At 47.0% G+C, this 16,286-nt stretch overlaps 1 protein-coding gene across 1 annotated transcript in view; it reads right to left on the bottom strand.

Moving 5' to 3' along the window:
* Positions 1 to 16,286, bottom strand: part of LOC134956715 (protein kinase C delta type-like) — a 70,522-nt gene that overhangs the window by 11,375 nt on the left and 42,861 nt on the right. The window contains exons 6-8 of the mRNA XM_063938705.1: positions 12,525 to 12,663; positions 9,204 to 9,326; positions 753 to 881 (exon numbers count right to left, since the gene is read on the bottom strand). Of these exons, the coding sequence (XP_063794775.1) occupies positions 753 to 881; positions 9,204 to 9,326; positions 12,525 to 12,663 (391 nt within the window). The remainder of the gene's footprint in view (positions 1 to 752; positions 882 to 9,203; positions 9,327 to 12,524; positions 12,664 to 16,286) is intronic.

Raw genomic sequence — 16,286 nt, 5'->3', positions numbered from 1 at the left:
TACTGTTAGTCACTAGAATAAGGTTAGGCAGGGGTAGGGTTAGGCTGTGGAAGGGGACAGTTACTGTTAGTCACTAGAATAAGGTTAGGCAGGGGTAGGGTTAGGCTGTGGAAGGGGACAGTTACTGTTAGTCACTAGAATAAGGTTAGGCAGGGGTGGGGTTAGGCTGTGGAAGGGGACAGTTACTGTTAGTCACTAGAATAAGGTAGGCAGGGTTAGGGTTAGGCTGTGGAAGGGGACAGTTACTGTTAGTCACTAGAATAAGGTTAGGCAGGGGTAGGGTTAGGCTGTGGAAGGGGACAGTTACTGTTAGTCACTAGAATAAGGTTAGGCAGGGGTGGGGTTAGGCTGTGGAAGGGGACAGTTACTGTTAGTCACTAGAATAAGGTTAGGCAGGGGTAGGGTTAGGCTGTGGAAGGGGACAGTTACTGTTAGTCACTAGATTAAGGTTAGGCAGGGTTAGGGTTAGGCTGTGGAAGGGGACAGTTTGGGTAAGGCACTAGGGGGAGGTTAGGGCTAAAATAACAGTGTCAACAATTTGTCTGTTGACCTTTTGACTCTGTCTACTTATAAACTGTCTAATTAGTGAACCTATTTACCTACTGCATGTCAAACTCTTTGTGTCGACCTTTTGACTGTCTACCTAGACAGTGCCTATCCTTCAATTCACACCCAAATGTACATGTCTGACATCTATACATTATCTGCTGACCGGCATTGAGTAGCTCATGGAAGGTCTGCTTTATACTTACTGGTGCAGGGATGTATGGGGGCTCAATCTCAAGGGCCTCCAAGGCGACCCAGTTGATATGCTGGAAGAAACGATGGTGGCGGATGTTATCATTATCTCCTGGGTGTTTGGCTGGATTGTAATTGAAGAGCTGAAAAAGTAATTTGTATTTAATGACTTATACAGCACAGCTGCTCAATACAATCATGTTACAAACATTTCTACTGCCTGGTACAGGGGAATATAAAGTGATTGTTCCATGGCCACAGTATGTAATTACTGAGATTGTATCTGGGGTCTGTAGTGTGTCTCACATTGTTACCCCCTCCCCCCTCCATACCACAAACATCTAACCACTGAGCCATTTCTTGTCATATTTGCCCTAATGTTGATTTATCTGTGCAACAATGGGTGGTCAGGTCTTGCTGTCTCACAATTGTATAGAACTTTGCAAATGAGAATATTACTTCTATACATCGTATTAAATACAACATATAAATATAGGCAACATCATGGTACTAAGCCAAGTGGACACGGCCAGAGCTTTCCAATACCTGTGATCACTAGAAATATATTTATTGGGCTTTGTAAGAAACATTTCTGGAATGATTTGTATTGTCTCCAGTTTGTCTCACTATACAATAGTCTTCCATTACTTATCTGATTAAGGGCCTAATTCAGACCTGATTGCTAGCAAGCAATTTTTGCAGCCCTGCGATCAGATAGTTGCCGGCTACAGGGGGATTGTATTTTAGCTGTGCAAGTGTGTGAACGCATGTGCAGCAGAACTGTGTAGATTTTGTGCAGTCTCTGCGCAGCCCAGGACTTACTCAGCCGCTGCGATCACTTCAGCCTGTCCGGGACCGGAATTGACGTCAGGAATCCGCCCTGCAAACGCTTGGACACGCCTGCGTTTTTCCAACCACTCCCAGAAAACGGTCAGTTGCCACCCACAAACGGCCTCTTCCTGTCAATCTCCTTGCGAACGCCCGTGCGAATGGATCCTTCACACAAACCCATTGCTGAGCGGCGATCCACTTTGTACCTGTGTGACGTGCCTGCGCATTGCGGTGCATACACATGCGCAGTTTAGACCTGATCGGCCACTGTGCAAAAACGCAGCCTAGCGATCAGGTCTGAATTACCCCCTAAATGTCTTTCTCTATCAAGGATGACTGCAGAGAAGCAAAGGAATGATGCAGTTAGCTGTGTATGAACTCCACTGAAATGCATGTTCTATTTATAAAGCCTATTTATCAAATGGAGAAAAGTCCACGCTCAATGAAAAAAATAAGATTTTACTTACCGGTAAATCTATTTCTCGTAGTCCGTAAAGGATGCTGGGGACTCCGTAAGGACCATGGGGAGAGACAGGCTCCGCAGGAGACATGGGCACTTTAAGAAAGAATTTAGTTCCTGGTGTGCACTGGCTCCTCCCTCTCTGCCCCTCCTCCAGACCTCAGTTAGAGAACTGTGCCCAGAGGAGATGGACAGTACGAGGAAAGGATTTTTGTTAATCCAAGGGCAAGATTCGTACCAGCCACACCAATCACACCGTATAACTTGTGATAACAATCCAGTAAACAGTATGACAATAACATAGCATCAGTTCACGCCCGATGCAACAATAACGTAACCCTTATTGAAGCAATAACTATATACAAGTATTGCAGAAGAAGTCCGCACTTGGGACGGGCGCCCAGCATCCTCTACGGACTACGAGAAATAGATTTACCGGTAAGTAAAATCTTATTTTCTCTAACGTCCTAGAGGATGCTGGGGACTCCATAAGGACCATGGGGATTATACCAAAGCTCCCAAACGGGCGGGAGAGTGCGGATGACTCTGCAGCACCGATTGAGCAAACATGAGGTCCTCCTCAGCCAGGGTATCAAACTTATAGAATTTTGCAAAGGTGTTTGTACCCGACCAAGTAGCAGCCCAACACAGCTGTAGTGCCGAGACCCCTCGGGCAGCCGCCCAAGAAGAGCCCACTTTCCTAGTGGAATGGGCCTTGATCGATTTAGGTAACGGCAATCCTGCCGTAGAATGCGCCTGCTGAATCGTGAGACAGATCCAGCGAGCAAGAGTCTGCTTTGAAGCAGGGCCGCCAAGCTTGTTGGCTGCATACAGAACAAACAGTGCTTCTGTTTTTCGGACTCTAGCCATCCTGGCTACATAAATTTTCAAAGCCCTGACCACATCAAGGGACTCGGAATCCTCTAAGTCCCGTGTAGCCACAGGCACCACAATAGGTTGGTTCATATGAAAGAATGAAACCACTTTTGGCAGGAACTGAGGACGTGTCCGCAATTCCGCTCTATCCATATGGAAAACCAGATAGGGGCTTTTATGAGATAAAGCCGCTAATTCCGACACTCGCCTAGCCGAAGCCAGGGCTAATAACATGACCACCTTCCAAGTGAGATATTTCAACTCCACCGTTTTCAGTGGTTCAAACCAGTGTGACTTTAGGAAGTCCAAGACCACATTAAGGTCCCAAGGCGCCACCGGAGGCACAAACGGAGGCTGAATATGCAGTACTCCCTTAACAAAAGTCTGAACTTCTGGGAGAGAAGCCAATTCTTTTTGAAAGAAAATGGATAGGGCCGAAATCTGGACCTTAATGGAGCCTAATTTAAGGCCCAAATCCACTCCAGTTTGTAGGAAGTGAAGGAAACGGCCCAGATGGAATTCTTCCGTAGGAGCATTCCTGGCCTCACACCAAGAAACATATCTTCGCCATATACAGTGATAATGTTTTGCTGTTACTTCCTTCCTAGCCTTTATCAGCGTAGGGATAACCTCAACCGGAATACCTTTTTCCGCTAGGACCCGGCGTTCAACCGCCATGCCGTCAAACGCAGCCGCGGTAAGCCTCGGAACAGACAGGGTCCCTGTTGCAACAGGTCCTGCCTTAGAGGAAGAGGCCACGGATCTTCCGTGAGCATTTCCTGCAGATCTGGATACCAGGTCCGTCGTGGCCAATCTGGAACAACGAGGATTGTTCTCACTCCTTTTCTTCTTACTATTCTCAACACCTTGGGTATGAGAGGAAGAGGAGGAAATACATAGACGGACCGGAACACCCACGGTGTCACGAGGGCGTCTACCGCTACTGCCTGAGGGTCCCTGGACCTGGCGCAATACCTCTGTAGCTTTTTGTTGATGCGGGACGCCATCATGTCTATCTGTGGCAGTTCCCACCGACTCACAATCTGTGCGAAGACTTCTGGATGAAGTCCCCACTCTCCCGGGTGTAGGTCGTGTCTGCTGAGGAAGTCTGCTTCCCAGTTGTCCACTCCCGGAATGAAGGTTAGTGACTGTAGTACTGGTCGCACAGGTTTAATAACTTCTATGAAAATGACCCCTTATTTATTTTGTCCCAAACACATCTGTGTTATTCATGACAGTTTAGGGGGTGCTACCACGGGCAAAATAAATCTGCACAAAAAAAGGGAAGAAAGAGGGTTCGGAATGCCCTAAAGTGGTGCACACAATCTTATATTAAAATATAACTTTTAACCCGGAATGAACACTGCTGACAGTGCGCTTACATGATTCTCCGCCCAGCGAAGAATCCTGGTAGCTTCCGCCATTGCCGCTCTGCTCCTTGTGCCACCTTGTCGGTTTACATGAGCCACTGCGGTGATGTTGTCTGACTGGATCAGAACTGGTTGGTCGCGAAGTAAGGCCTCCGCTTGACGTAGGGCGTTGTATATGGCCCTTAGTTCCAGGATGTTGATGTGCAAACAAGTCTCCTGACTTGACCAAAGACCCTGGAAATTTCTTCCCTGTGTGACTGCTCCCCAACCTCGGAGGCTTGCGTCCGTGGTCACCAGGATCCAATCCTGAATGCCGAATCTGCAGCCCTCGAGAAGGTGAGCACTCTGCAGCCACCACAGGAGCGACACCCTGGCTCTGGGGGACAGGGTGATCAACCGATGCATCTGTAGATGTGATCCGGACCACTTGTCCAACAGATCCCATTGGAAAGTCCTTGCATGGAACCTGCCAAAGGGAATGGCCTCGTATGAGGCCACCATCTTTACCAGGACTTGAGTGCAATGATGCACGGACACCTGTCTTGATTTCAAAAGGTTCCTGACCAGAGTCATAAGTTCCTGGGCTTTTTCTATCGGAAGATAAACCCTTTTCTGGGTCGTGTCCAGAATCCTGCCCAAGAAAGGCAGACGAGTCGAAGGAACCAACTGCGACTTTGGGATATTGAGAATCCAGCCGTGTTGTTGTAACACTTTCAGTGAAAGAGATACGCTGTTCAGCAACTGCTCTCTTGATCTCGCTTTTATGAGGAGATCGTCCAAGTACGGGATAATTGTGACACCTTGCTTGCGCAGGAGCACCATCATTTCCGCCATTACCTTGGTGAAAATCCTCGGAGCCGTTGAGAGACCAAACGGCAACGTCTGAAATTGGTAATGACAGTCCTGTACCGCAATCTTAGGTACGCCTGATGAGGTGGATAAATGGGGACATGAAGGTACGCATCCTTTATGTCCAGTGACACCGTAAAATCCCCCCCTTCCAGGCTGGCGATGACCGCTCTTAGCGATTCCATCTTGAACTTGAACCTCTTCAAGTATAGGTTCAGAGATTTTAAATTCAATATGGGTCTGACCGAACTGTCCGGTTTCGGAACCACAAACATGGTCGAATAATAACCCCTTCCCTGTTGAAGGAGGGGAACCTTGACCACCACCTGCTGAAGATACAATTTTTGTATTGCATTTAACACTATCTCCCTCTCTAGGGGGGAAGACGGTAGGGCCGATTTGAAAAACCGGCGAGGAGGCACCTCTTCGAATTCCAGCTTGTAACCCTGAGACACAATTTCTATTGCCAGGGATCCACCTGGGAGTGAACCCACATGTGGCTGAAATTCCGAAGACGCGCACCCACTGGCGCCGACTCTGCCAGTGGAGTCCCAGCGTCATGCGGTGGATTTAGCAGAGGCCGGGGAGGACTTCTGTTCCTGGGAACTAGCTGTATTGTGCAGCTTCTTTCCTCTGCCCCTCCCTCTGGCAAGAAAGGACGCACCTCGGACTTTCTTGTTTCTTTGTGAATGAAAGGACTGCATTTGATAATGCGGTGCTCTCTTAGGCTGTGAGGGAACATAAGGCAAAAAATTTGACTTTCCAGCCGTAGCTGTGGAGACCAGGTCCGAGAGACCTTCACCGAACAATTCCTCACCCCTGTAAGGTAAAACCTCCATATGTCGTTTTGAGTCGGCATCACCTGTCCATTGCCGAGTCCACAGGACCCTTCTGGCAGAAATCGACATAGCGTTTATTCTAGAACCCAGCAGACTAATGTCTCTTTGAGCATCTCTCATATAAAGGACAGCGTTTTTAATATGCCCCAGGGTCAATAAAACAGTATCCCTATCTAGGGTATCAAACGCCTCTGATAAGGTATCAGTCCATGCTGCTACTGCACTACAGACCCAGGCGGACGCAATTGCCGGTCTGAACAAGGTACTTGAATGTGTATAAATGGACTTCAGGGTACCCTCCTGTTTGTGATCAGCAGCATCCTTGAGGGTAGCCGTATCCTGGGACGGCAGGGCTACCTTTTTGGATAAGCGTGTTAAAGCTTTGTCCACCCTAGGGGAGGATTCCCATCGTAACCTGTCCGTTGGCGGGAAAGGATACGCCATAAGAATCCGTTTGGAAATCTGTAGTTTTTTTATCTGGAGATTCCCAAGCTTTTTCACATAACTCATTCAGTTCGTGTGAGGGGGGAAAAGTTACCTCAGGTTTCTTTCCCTTATACATATAAACCCTTGTGTCAGGGACAGGGGTTTCCTCTGTGATGTGCAAAACCTCCTTAATTGCTATAATCATATATCGGAGTGATTTAGCCAACTTTGGCTGTAACTTTGCATCATCGTAATCGACACTGGAGTCAGAATCCATGTCGGTATCTGTGTCAACAATTTGGGATAGTGGGCGCTTATGAGACCCCGACGGTCCCTGCGACGTAGGATCAGGCACGGGTTGAGACCCTGCCTGTCCCAATGCATCAGCCTTGTCTAATCTTTTATGCAAGGAATTTACATTATCATTTAAAACCTTCCACATATCCATCCAATCAGGTGTTGGCGCCGTCGGCGGAGATACCACATTCATTTGCTCCCGCTCCTCTCCCACATAGCCTTCCACATCAGACATGTCGACAAAAGCGTACCGACACACCACACACACAGAAAAAGTCCTTTCTGAAGACAGTTCCCCCACGAGGCCCTTTGGAGAGACAGAGAGAGAGTATGCCAGCACACACCCCAGCGCTATATAACCCAGGAATAACACAGTAACTTAATGTTAACCCAGTAGCTGCTGTTTATATACTTTTTTGCGCCTAATTATGTGCCCCCCCCTCTCTTTTCAACCCTCTTCTACCGTGTATCAGCAGGGGAGAGCCTGGGGAGCTTCCACTCAGCGTGCTGTGGAGAAAAAATGGCGCTGGTGAGTGCTGAGGGAGAAGCCCCGCCCCCTCGGCAGCGGGCTTCTGTCCCGCTTAAATTTTATTTCTTTGGCGGGGGCTCCTACATATATACAGTGCCCAGCTGTATATATGTGTTCATTTGCCAGAATGAGGTCCCAAATGCTGCCCAGGGCGCCCCCCCCCCCCCCCCCCCCCCCCCCTGCGCCCTGCACCCTAACAGTGACCGGAGTATGTGTAGGTGTGTGGAGCAATAGCGCACAGCTGCAGTGCTGTGCGTTACCTCCAGTGAAGATCACGAAGTCTTCTGCCGCCTGTGAAGTCTTCTTGCTTCTCATACTCATTACTCACCCGGCTTCAGTCTTCCGGCTCTGCGAGGGGGACGGCGGCGCGGCTCTGGGACGGACGGCGAGGGTGAGATCCTGCATACCAATCCCTCTGGAGCTAATGGTGTCCAGTAGCCTAAGAAGCAGGACCTAGCTTCAGAGAGTAGGTATGCTTCTCTCCCCTCAGTCCCACGATGTAGGGAGTCTGTTGCCAGCAGAGCCCCTGAAAATAAAAAACCTAACAAAAAACTTTCTATCAGCAAACTCAGGAGAGCTCACTGAAAAGCACCCAGCTCCTCTGGGCACAGAATCAAACTGAGGTCTGGAGGAGGGGCAGAGAGGGAGGAGCCAGTGCACACTAGGAACTAAATTATTTCTTAAAGTGCCCATGTCTTCTGCGGAGCCCGTCTCTCCCCATGGTCCTTACGGAGTCCCCAGCATCCTCTAGGACGTTAGAGAAACACCCATTTAGATCGTCTACCTAACAAAGGGCCCAATTCAGACCTGATCCCAGCAGCAAAATTGTTAAAAAAAGAGTTAGATTTGGGTGGGGTGTGTACAAACTGAAATCTAAATTGCAGTGTAAAAATAAAGCAACCAGTATTTTCCCTGCACAGAAACAAAATAACCCGCCCAAATCTAACTCTCTCTGCACATGTTACAACAGCTGCCCCACCTGCAGTGCACATGGGGGTGATTCGGACTAGGTCGCTGCTGTGCGTTTTCGTACAGCCTGCGATCAGGTCTGAACTGCGCACACATATGCACCGAAATGCGCAGGCGTGTCGGTCTGCAGCTACGGGGAGAACCATGTAGCGTCGGGATGGTGTGAAAAAAGCAATCGCAAGGGCGATCGCAAGGTGACTGTCAGGAAGAGGCCGTTTGTGGGTGGCAACTGACCGTTTTACAGGAGTGTCCGGAAAAACGCAGGAGGTTCCAGGCGTTTAGAGGGAGGGTTTGTGACGTCAGCTCCGGCCCCGATCATCGCACTGGAAGAGTAAGTCCTGGGCTGTGCAGAGACTGCACAAACTTCTGTCTGCAGCTCTCCTGCACATGCGATCGCACCCCTGCACAGCGATTTCCCCTCCCCTGTAGGCGGCGACTACTTGATCACAAGGAAAAAAGCGCACCCTAGAGATCAGGTGTGAATTAGGCCCATGGTTTTGCCATTAGAGAACAATTTTGCTGCTGTGATCAGGTATGAATTAGGCCCAATAGTTATAGAATTGCTAATAGTAACTGCAGCCCTCGCCAGAGAAGAGATTAGTCTATTTCCCATAAAGGTACAGTCACAATCTTTCTTCTCTTGACGCCAGTATCATTAAAATAGCATTACACCATAAATATATTGTTTTACTATTTGTTTTCTATTATTATTTTTTTTTCATTTTTAAGTGGGCCTGAACAGCCAGGGCTGGGTATTCAGTTCCATTGTGCATGTGTGACCCAGCTTACCGCTGAGACTGACCCAGGGAAGAAGTAAGTTAGGCCTTACAGCTCCTGCCCAGTAGTGAGAAGCATCTGAGTATCACTCAGCTGATCAGGGGATATTTTATTAATAAACTGCATCAATACTGACTTTCTGCAACAAAAAAGAGACAGAAAAACTCCCACATCATATGAAGTTATATATAGCCAATTCCCTCATTTACAGTAATAATTTATAAATGTAATATCTTATTTACCTCGTCAATGATGTCTCTAACTTCGGTGCCTGGTGCATAAGATGTTCCATTAACCATTTGGCTTAAGATGACAGCGACGCCAGCCCAGTCTTCACCAAAACGGCTCTCCTCGCCTGAACGCACCTACCAGAAGAGAGAGTCAGGATCAAGTTTTTAACGATCACCTCAATTGCTCAATATAAAGGGGCAAACACGAGATTTTGTTTTGGGGTATACATACATATACTGTATATGTATGTAGATATATATCTACATATATATATATATATGCCAAAGAAATTGAAGAAGCAGGGAGCGCCAATAGTGCATTAAAAGAGTAAAGGAATTTTATTTTTTTTAAAATCCAAATTGGTAACAAGTAAAACCCGTACCATAAAAGGCGGTCAAACCACCGCTCGTATAACCGGCATAAGATTTACCCCACTGTGCAAAGCAGCATTCTTTAATTCCAAATCCAAATGTCAGACCACGCCCATACGCGTTTCGTCATTCGACTTCGTCAGTAGGCCTGGTCTTTTTGTTGTTCACAGCAGTTATATCAATCCTCCCAATAGGGTGTCAGTGCTCACGTCGCCTTGCGCTCATACTATCTGTTTTTATATATATATATATATATATATATAATGTGTGTATATATATATATATATATATATATACACACACACACACACACACACACACACACACACACACACACACACACACACACACACACACTATTTGTCTTGTCAGCCATAACATTACAAGCACTTGTCTAATATTGAGTAGGTCCCCCTCATGCTACCAAAACAGCTCTGACCCAGCGAGGAAGGAGCAAGATGTTAGCAGTAGATCCTTTAAGTCCTGTAAGTTGTGAGGTGGGGCCTCCATGGCTTGAACTTATTTTCCCAGCCATTCCCATAGATGCTCAATCAGACTGAGATCTGGGGAATTGGAGGCCAAGTCAACACCTTGAACTCTTTGTCCTGTTTCTCAAATCATTCCTGAACAATATTTTCCCACTGGAAGAGGCCACTGCCATCAGGGAGTACCACTGACATTAAGGGTGTATTGATCTTCAACAAAGTATAGGTAGGTGCTGCGTGTCAAAGTAACATTTACATGAATTGCAGGACCCAAGGTTTCCCAGCAGAACAGTGCCCAGGGCATTACACTGCCTCCACCGCTTGTCTTCCCATAGTGCATCCTGGTGCTATCTCTATAAATATATTATATAACACAATAACACACACATACACACTATAATAGTATGCAGGGTGTCTATAATTAAAGTTCTCCTATTCTAAACAGTCTACAACAAAAACTACTTATCGTAATGTTGCCTAATTTTCAGTGCATCTTAATGAGGCCATGGAACAGAAATTAATTCACCCTGTACATACATATTACAGGGACATCATATCAGTAGGCTCTACCTCCTTGTGGCATAATGTTGCAATTCGTTGGGATATGGGAGATGTCACATTAGCCCCGCGCCCTAACTGCGGCCACTGGGAAAGGGGTATCGGCCCATGAATAGGGAGGTTTCTTGGTACTTAGAAACCAGGCCTACATGCACCAGTGGTATATGTGCTTATGTGGAGACAGGATATGTGAAGGTAGAATCAAAATATGTAATAGTTGCTGTCTTGGGGGTATATTTAATAAGTGTTGGAAGCTGCCGTCTTGTCGGAAAGCTGTCGGATTACACGCAGATCGGTGGCTTCAGCCACTGAGCTGCGTGTATTGTTGGAAGTGCAGTCAAACCTGACAGGCTTTATCCCCGTTTCCGTATTGAATATACCCCTTGGTCTCCTACCTTGCTCGCCATTTCTTACTATTAGTTTAGTGACCTCACAAGACCTAACGTTATAAATCACTTCATGATGATCGCCATGTTAAAAATCTAAATAAGTAATAAAATCTCTCCCATGCTCTCATAATATATTACCAGCACCAGTGCTATAGCCAGTGCTTTGTACTGCTAAAGCAGGGGGGCAATGGGTGCGGGAATTAGCTCCTCAGTATTGGATAGTTTGCAGATGCAGTTAATGGGCCTAATTCAGACCTGATCACAGCAGAAAATGTGTTCTCTAATGGGCAAAACCATGTGCACTGCAGGGATGGGGGGCAGATATAACATGTGCAGAGAGAGTTAGATTTGGGTGGGTTATTTTGTTTCTGTGCAGGGTAAATACTGGCTGCTTTATTTTTACACTGCAATTTAGATTTCAGTTTGAACACACCCCACCCAAATCTAACTCTCTCTCCACCAGTTATATTTGCCCCCCACCCTGCAGTGCACATGGCTTTGCCCACCAGAGAACAAATTTACTGCTGCGATCATGTCTGAATTAGGCCCTATGTACGGCTATCCCTAAAGTGTGCCTTTTGTAGCCATACTGCACTCTCCAGGCCTGTCTAAAAACGTCTGAGTAGCACCCAACTCTGTAGGTGTCCGCATTCATAACGCAGATATATTGCTAACGGAATAGTAACGTGACTATATGCAGGTCTTCATGTGTATGCATTGCACTGCCCCACTGTTTCTGTCTGCTAGCATAGCTGTCATCAGTATCCGCACATCTACCCTATGATCAGTGGGGAAGACCTGTCAGAGATAGGTGTCCCTCATGCATAAGCGTGACACTGCCACCAGACGCTCCTCTTCTCTGCTTCCTCCCAGTTACCACCCAGAAACACCCATTTCACATATGGAGAGAAATGGGCAACATCCAGACTCAGAATCACCCAGAAATACACAAAGATGCATGTGTGCTACAGTGCATGCCCAGCATGCCCTTATTGGCTACATGCGGCCGCATACAGGGATATGTGTACCTTTAGAAAAAGGCCCGGTGTATATTCTGCAGAATTTGCAATCCTTTGAATCGCATGCTGGGGGCCCCCTATCGCAGGGCAAGGTCGCCCAGCATGCAGCCCACACCCCACCCACTGCGATCACGCTGAAATTGCGTTCGTACTGCAATTACAGTAATCACTGAAATTGTGGATGCCTCCTGCCAGTGCCTCCTGGCTGTGACGACAGGATACCCGCCGCCATTTTTTAGTTCGAAACGGCTGTGTGTGACGACATGCACCTGCCCCAAAAACACCGCCGCCACGCCCCCTGTTCACGCTGCCACGCCCCGTTAGTTAAGCTCCTGCCCCACAATGCTACGTTTCTGCCTAGAAGATTGAGCATTGCCACCTCACGAACATCTCTGCTTGTCAATCAGGCGTTCAATTTACTGCGGGTCATTTGAAAAAAATACGCTCGCATCACAATCACTGAATGCTTCCCTTACATGAGTACACAGTAGGAAACCCTTTACATCTCACCTCAGGAGTAATGTCATCACATCTTCCAGCACAGCCGGTGGCACTCCAGTCTCTAGGTGTGATGTTACTTGCGAGACCGAAGTCGGCGATCTTGAGGTGGCCTGTTGCAGCCACTAAGATGTTATCTGGCTTGAGGTCGCTGTGAAGAAAATAACATCTTTGTAGGCAGTGCGCTTTCATACAAACATGATTTATCTTGATATACATACATTGATATTGCGCTTTATATGTGTATGTTCTAAATAATAGTAGCTTTGGATGTATGTTTAGTAGAGATGAGCGGGTTCGGTTTCTCTGAATCCGAACCCGCCCGAACTTCATGGTTTTTTTCACGGGTCCGAGCAGACTCGGATCCTCCCGCCTTGCTCGGTTAACCCGAGCGCGCCCGAATGTCATCATGACGCTGTCGGATTCTCGCGAGACTCGGATTCTATATAAGGAGCCGCGCGTCGCCGCCATTTTCACACGTGCATTGAGATTGATAGGGAGAGGACGTGGCTGGCGTCCTCTCCATTTAGATTATAAGAGAGAGAGATTTACTGGAGCTTAGGACTAGGAGGAGTACTGTAGAAGTGTAGAGAGTGCAGAGAGTTTACTAGTGAGTGACCACCAGACAGTGCAGTTTATTTAATATATCCGTTCTCTGCCTGAAAAAAGCGATACACACAGTGACTCAGTCACATACCATATCTGTGTGCACTGCTCAGGCTCAGCCCAGTGTGCTGCATCATCTATATATATTATATATCTGTCTGACTGCTCAGCTCACACAGCTTATAATTGTGGGGGAGACTGGGGAGCACTGCAGTGCCAGTTATAGGTTATAGCAGGAGCCAGGAGTACATAATATTATATAGTGAGTGACCACCAGACAGTGCAGTTTATTTAATATATCCGTTCTCTGCCTGAAAAAAGCGATACACACAGTGACTCAGTCACATACCATATCTGTGTGCACTGCTCAGGCTCAGCCCAGTGTGCTGCATCATCTATATATATTATATATCTGTCTGACTGCTCAGCTCACACAGCTTATAATTGTGGGGGAGACTGGGGAGCACTGCAGTGCCAGTTATAGGTTATAGCAGGAGCCAGGAGTACATAATATTATATTAAAATTAAACAGTGCACACTTTTGCTGCAGGAGTGCCACTGCCAGTGTGACTGACCAGTGACCTGACCACACTGACCACCAGTATAGTTAGTAGTATACTTATATTGTGATTGCCTGAAAAAGTTAAACACTCGTCGTGTGACTTAACTTGTGTGTTGTTTTTTTTTTTTATTCTATAAAAATAAAACTCATTCTGCTGACAGACAGTGTCCAGCAGGTCCGTCATTATATAATATATAATATATACCTGTCCGGCTGCAGTAGTGATATATATATATTTTTTATATCATTTATCATCCAGTCGCAGCAGACACAGTACGGTAGTTCACGGCTGTGGCTACCTCTGTGTCTGCACTCGGCAGGCAGTCCGTCCATAATTGTATACCACCTAACCGTGGTTTTTTTTTTTTCTTTATACATACATACTACTACGACATCTCTTTATCAACCAGTCTATATTAGCAGCAGACACAGTACAGTACGGTAGTTCACGGCTGTGGCTACCTCTGTGTCTGCACTCGGCAGGCAGTCCGTCCATAATTGTATACCACCTAACCGTGGTTTTTTTTTCTTTCTGCTTTATACATACATAGTTACATAGACATCTCTTTATCAACCAGTCTATATTAGCAGCAGACACAGTACAGTACGGTAGTTCACGGCTGTGGCTACCTCTGTGTCTGCACTCGGCAGGCAGTCCGTCCATAATTGTATACCACCTAACCGTGGTTTTTTTTTCTTTCTTCTTTATACATACATAGTTACATAGACATCTCTTTATCAACCAGTCTATATTAGCAGCAGACACAGTACAGTACGGTAGTTCACGGCTGTGGCTACCTCTGTGTCTGCACTCGGCAGGCAGTCCGTCCATAATTGTATGCCACCTAACCGTGGTTTTTTTTTCTTTCTTCTTTATACATACATAGTTACATAGACATCTCTTTATCAACCAGTCTATATTAGCAGCAGACACAGTACAGTACGGTAGTTCACGGCTGTGGCTACCTCTGTGTCTGCACTCAGCAGGCAGTCCATAATTGTATACTAGTATCCATCTCCATTGTTTACCTGAGGTGCCTTTTAGTTGTGCCTATTAAAATATGGAGAACAAAAATGTTGAGGTTCCAAAATTAGGGAAAGATCAAGATCCACTTCCACCTCGTGCTGAAGCTGCTGCCACTAGTCATGGCCGAGACGATGAAATGCCAGCAACGTCGTCTGCCAAGGCCGATGCCCAATGTCATAGTACAGAGCATGTCAAATCCAAAACACCAAATATCAGAAAAAAAAGGACTCCAAAACCTAAAATAAAATTGTCGGAGGAGAAGCGTAAACTTGCCAATATGCCATTTACGACACGGAGTGGCAAGGAACGGCTGAGGCCCTGGCCTATGTTCATGGCTAGTGGTTCAGCTTCACATGAGGATGGAAGCACTCAGCCTCTCGCTAGAAAAATGAAAAGACTCAAGCTGGCAAAAGCAGCACAGCAAAGAACTGTGCATTCTTCGAAATCCCAAATCCACAAGGAGAGTCCAATTGTGTCGGTTGCGATGCCTGACCTTCCCAACACTGGACGTGAAGAGCATGCGCCTTCCACCATTTGCACGCCCCCTGCAAGTGCTGGAAGGAGCACCCGCAGTCCAGTTCCTGATAGTCAGATTGAAGATGTCAGTGTTGAAGTACACCAGGATGAGGAGGATATGGGTGTTGCTGGCGCTGGGGAGGAAATTGACCAGGAGGATTCTGATGGTGAGGTGGTTTGTTTAAGTCAGGCACCCGGGGAGACACCTGTTGTCCGTGGGAGGAATATGGCCGTTGACATGCCAGGTGAAAATACCAAAAAAATCAGCTCTTCGGTGTGGAGGTATTTCAACAGAAATGCGGACAACAGGTGTCAAGCCGTGTGTTCCCTTTGTCAAGCTGTAATAAGTAGGGGTAAGGACGTTAACCACCTCGGAACATCCTCCCTTATACGTCACCTGCAGCGCATTCATAATAAGTCAGTGACAAGTTCAAAAACTTTGGGTGACAGCGGAAGCAGTCCACTGACTAGTAAATCCCTTCCTCTTGTAACCAAGCTCACGCAAACCACCCCACCAACTCCCTCAGTGTCAATTTCCTCCTTCCCCAGGAATGCCAATAGTCCTGCAGGCCATGTCACTGGCAATTCTGACGATTCCTCTCCTGCCTGGGATTCCTCCGATGCATCCTTGCGTGTAACGCCTACTGCTGCTGGCGCTGCTGTTGTTGCTGCTGGGAGTCGATGGTCATCCCAGAGGGGAAGTCGTAAGCCCACTTGTACTACTTCCAGTAAGCAATTGACTGTTCAACAGTCCTTTGCGAGGAAGATGAAATATCACAGCAGTCATCCTGCTGCAAAGCGGATAACTGAGGCCTTGACAACTATGTTGGTGTTAGACGTGCGTCCGGTATCCGCCGTTAGTTCACAGGGAACTAGACAATTTATTGAGGCAGTGTGCCCCCGTTACCAAATACCATCTAGGTCCCACTTCTCTAGGCAGGCGATACCGAAAATGTACACGGACCTCAGAAAAAGACTCACCAGTGTCCTAAAAAATGCAGTTGTACCCAATGTCCACTTAACCACGGACATGTGGACAAGTGGAGCAGGGCAGGGTCAGGAC

The sequence above is a fragment of the Pseudophryne corroboree genome, chromosome 9 (assembly GCF_028390025.1).
Source record: "Pseudophryne corroboree isolate aPseCor3 chromosome 9, aPseCor3.hap2, whole genome shotgun sequence".
NCBI lineage: Eukaryota > Metazoa > Chordata > Amphibia > Anura > Myobatrachidae > Pseudophryne > Pseudophryne corroboree.
The sequence above is the reverse complement of the archived record's forward strand: the minus strand, read 5'-3'. Positions and strand labels throughout refer to the sequence as shown.